This window comes from Danio aesculapii, chromosome 17, assembly GCF_903798145.1.
Source record: "Danio aesculapii chromosome 17, fDanAes4.1, whole genome shotgun sequence".
NCBI lineage: Eukaryota > Metazoa > Chordata > Actinopteri > Cypriniformes > Danionidae > Danio > Danio aesculapii.
Genome location: NC_079451.1, coordinates 51,999,593 through 52,001,588, shown reverse-complemented (window position 1 = coordinate 52,001,588; position 1,996 = coordinate 51,999,593). Strand labels below are relative to the sequence as shown.

At 34.5% G+C, this 1,996-nt stretch overlaps 1 protein-coding gene across 2 annotated transcripts in view; it reads left to right on the top strand.

Moving 5' to 3' along the window:
- Positions 1-1,323: 1,323 nt before the first annotated feature.
- gchfr (GTP cyclohydrolase I feedback regulator) overlaps positions 1,324-1,996 on the top strand; it is a 3,778-nt gene continuing 3,105 nt past the window's right edge. For both annotated transcript variants that reach the window (XM_056477206.1, XM_056477205.1), the window contains exon 1: positions 1,324-1,431. In XM_056477206.1, coding sequence (XP_056333181.1) covers positions 1,396-1,431 — 36 coding nt within the window. In that variant the 5' untranslated portion in view covers positions 1,324-1,395. The remainder of the gene's footprint in view (positions 1,432-1,996) is intronic.

Sequence of the window (1,996 nt, the reverse complement as noted above, 5' to 3'; positions counted from 1 at the left end):
CATGAAGATTGCTAAAACTGAACTGTAAAAATAGTTAGAAAGCAAATTACACCTGAGAGAGACGACTTTAATGTTTTTTTTTTATAATTCCAAGTTTACATGTTAGAATGTTCAAAATGAATAGGGGATAGGGGGGATAACTGGGAATAGAACACAGACAGGAACTGTTTCTAACTACAACTCCAGAGGTGTAGTTGCAAGCGTACAAATTTGCAACAGTTTGCGAATGTTCGTTGGAGCGACGGATTTGGAAAACGCCAAATCAACAAACTATGTTTGTAACGACGCAACTTGCGACCTTAGTTGGCTAATGATGATTTTCGGAAACACACCCCATATCAGTAGACAAATATTTATTTTATTTTATTGAAGTTATTGTATAACGATGGTTTGTTCTGTAGACTATCGAAACCAAAATATAGCATAAATGGGCTAATAATTTTGACCTTAAAATGGTTTGTTAAAAATTTAAAGATGCTTTTATTCTAGCCAAAATAGAACAAATCAGACTTTCTCCAGAAGAAAAAATATTGCCAGACATATTACATAAAACATGAAAATTTCCTTGCTCTGTTAAACATTATTTGGGAAATATTGAAAAAAGAAAAAAATTAAAGGGGGGCTAATAATTCTAGCTTCAACTGTGTGTGTGTATATATATATATATATATATATATATATATATATATATATATATATATATAGATAGATAGATAGATAGATAGATAGATAGATAGATAGATAGATAGATAGATAGATAGATAGATAGATAGATAGATAAATAGATATAGTATGTTAGTATGTACATATATACATATAGACCATTTCAATATGGTCATGTCATTGGCCAATGAGCATTTCCTGTTTGTTGTCAAACTATTTCATAACTGTATCAAGAGGCAATTCAATCATAACTTAATGTTAAAACAGCGATCATAACGTTGTTTATCAATATGTGGCTGATTTTGGATTCTCAGAAGCTCTAGATTTAATTAAAAATGTAAAACAGGAAATACCATGGGGCCATTGTTTTTGTTTACATCCCTCACACCATTGTCCATATATCTAGGTTTTTCCTCACACACATATGGACTAAGCAGCACATTGTCTTCTTGATTCAATACTTTTGCACGTAAATCATGTTTGTAAACAACTTATAACACTGACATGACATAATAAAGTACCACATCATCATGACTGATTAACTCACTTTCCACAACATGTTGTGATTTGCTGGACGCTGATTGGCGTAGAGCGATGGGAGTTTCCGCCTTCCGCTGTGAGTCCGTGGGCGCTGATTGGAGGATCGCGGTGGGCGTTTCCTCATTCCTCTACGACGCGACGCGAAAGAGAGTCCGGAGCGATTCAACAGATAACAGAAGAGTCTGATCCGCGATGCCGTACATCCTCATCAGCACACAGATCCGCCTGGTGTGTATCTCTCACACACAAACAGATGCACGCACACACACACACACACACACGCAAGCAAACGCGCGCGCACACACCCGCGATTATCATATTAGCATGCATGAGAGGATTACAGGTGGAGGTGTATATATATATTACAGTGTTATACAAGTGTACACAACTGTGTGTGCAGAACAGACGCTTTATCATGCTATCAGAGTGTGTTGTTTGGTGTTTTAGGATGTTGTTATTGTGTTATGACTCGTTATATTGTTATGATGAGGAAGTGTAATGATATATGACGGCTATATGTGCACCTGAGCAAAGTGAAAGTGATTCAGATTCACACAGCAGACATCACCACACTGTAGTATTACAACACAGGATTATGTGGAAGCAAATGCAGGAGAAAACCTGCAAATATTAAATAATAATAATTTAAAGCAAATGTTAAAATGATTTATTTAACTATTATTTAGTTGTAAACAATGCATTAAGTGAATTGAGTGCTTGTATAATAATAAATACAGTATTATATGACTAAATAAATCAAATAAACTCTATTTTAATTAAATTTACTCCTAAA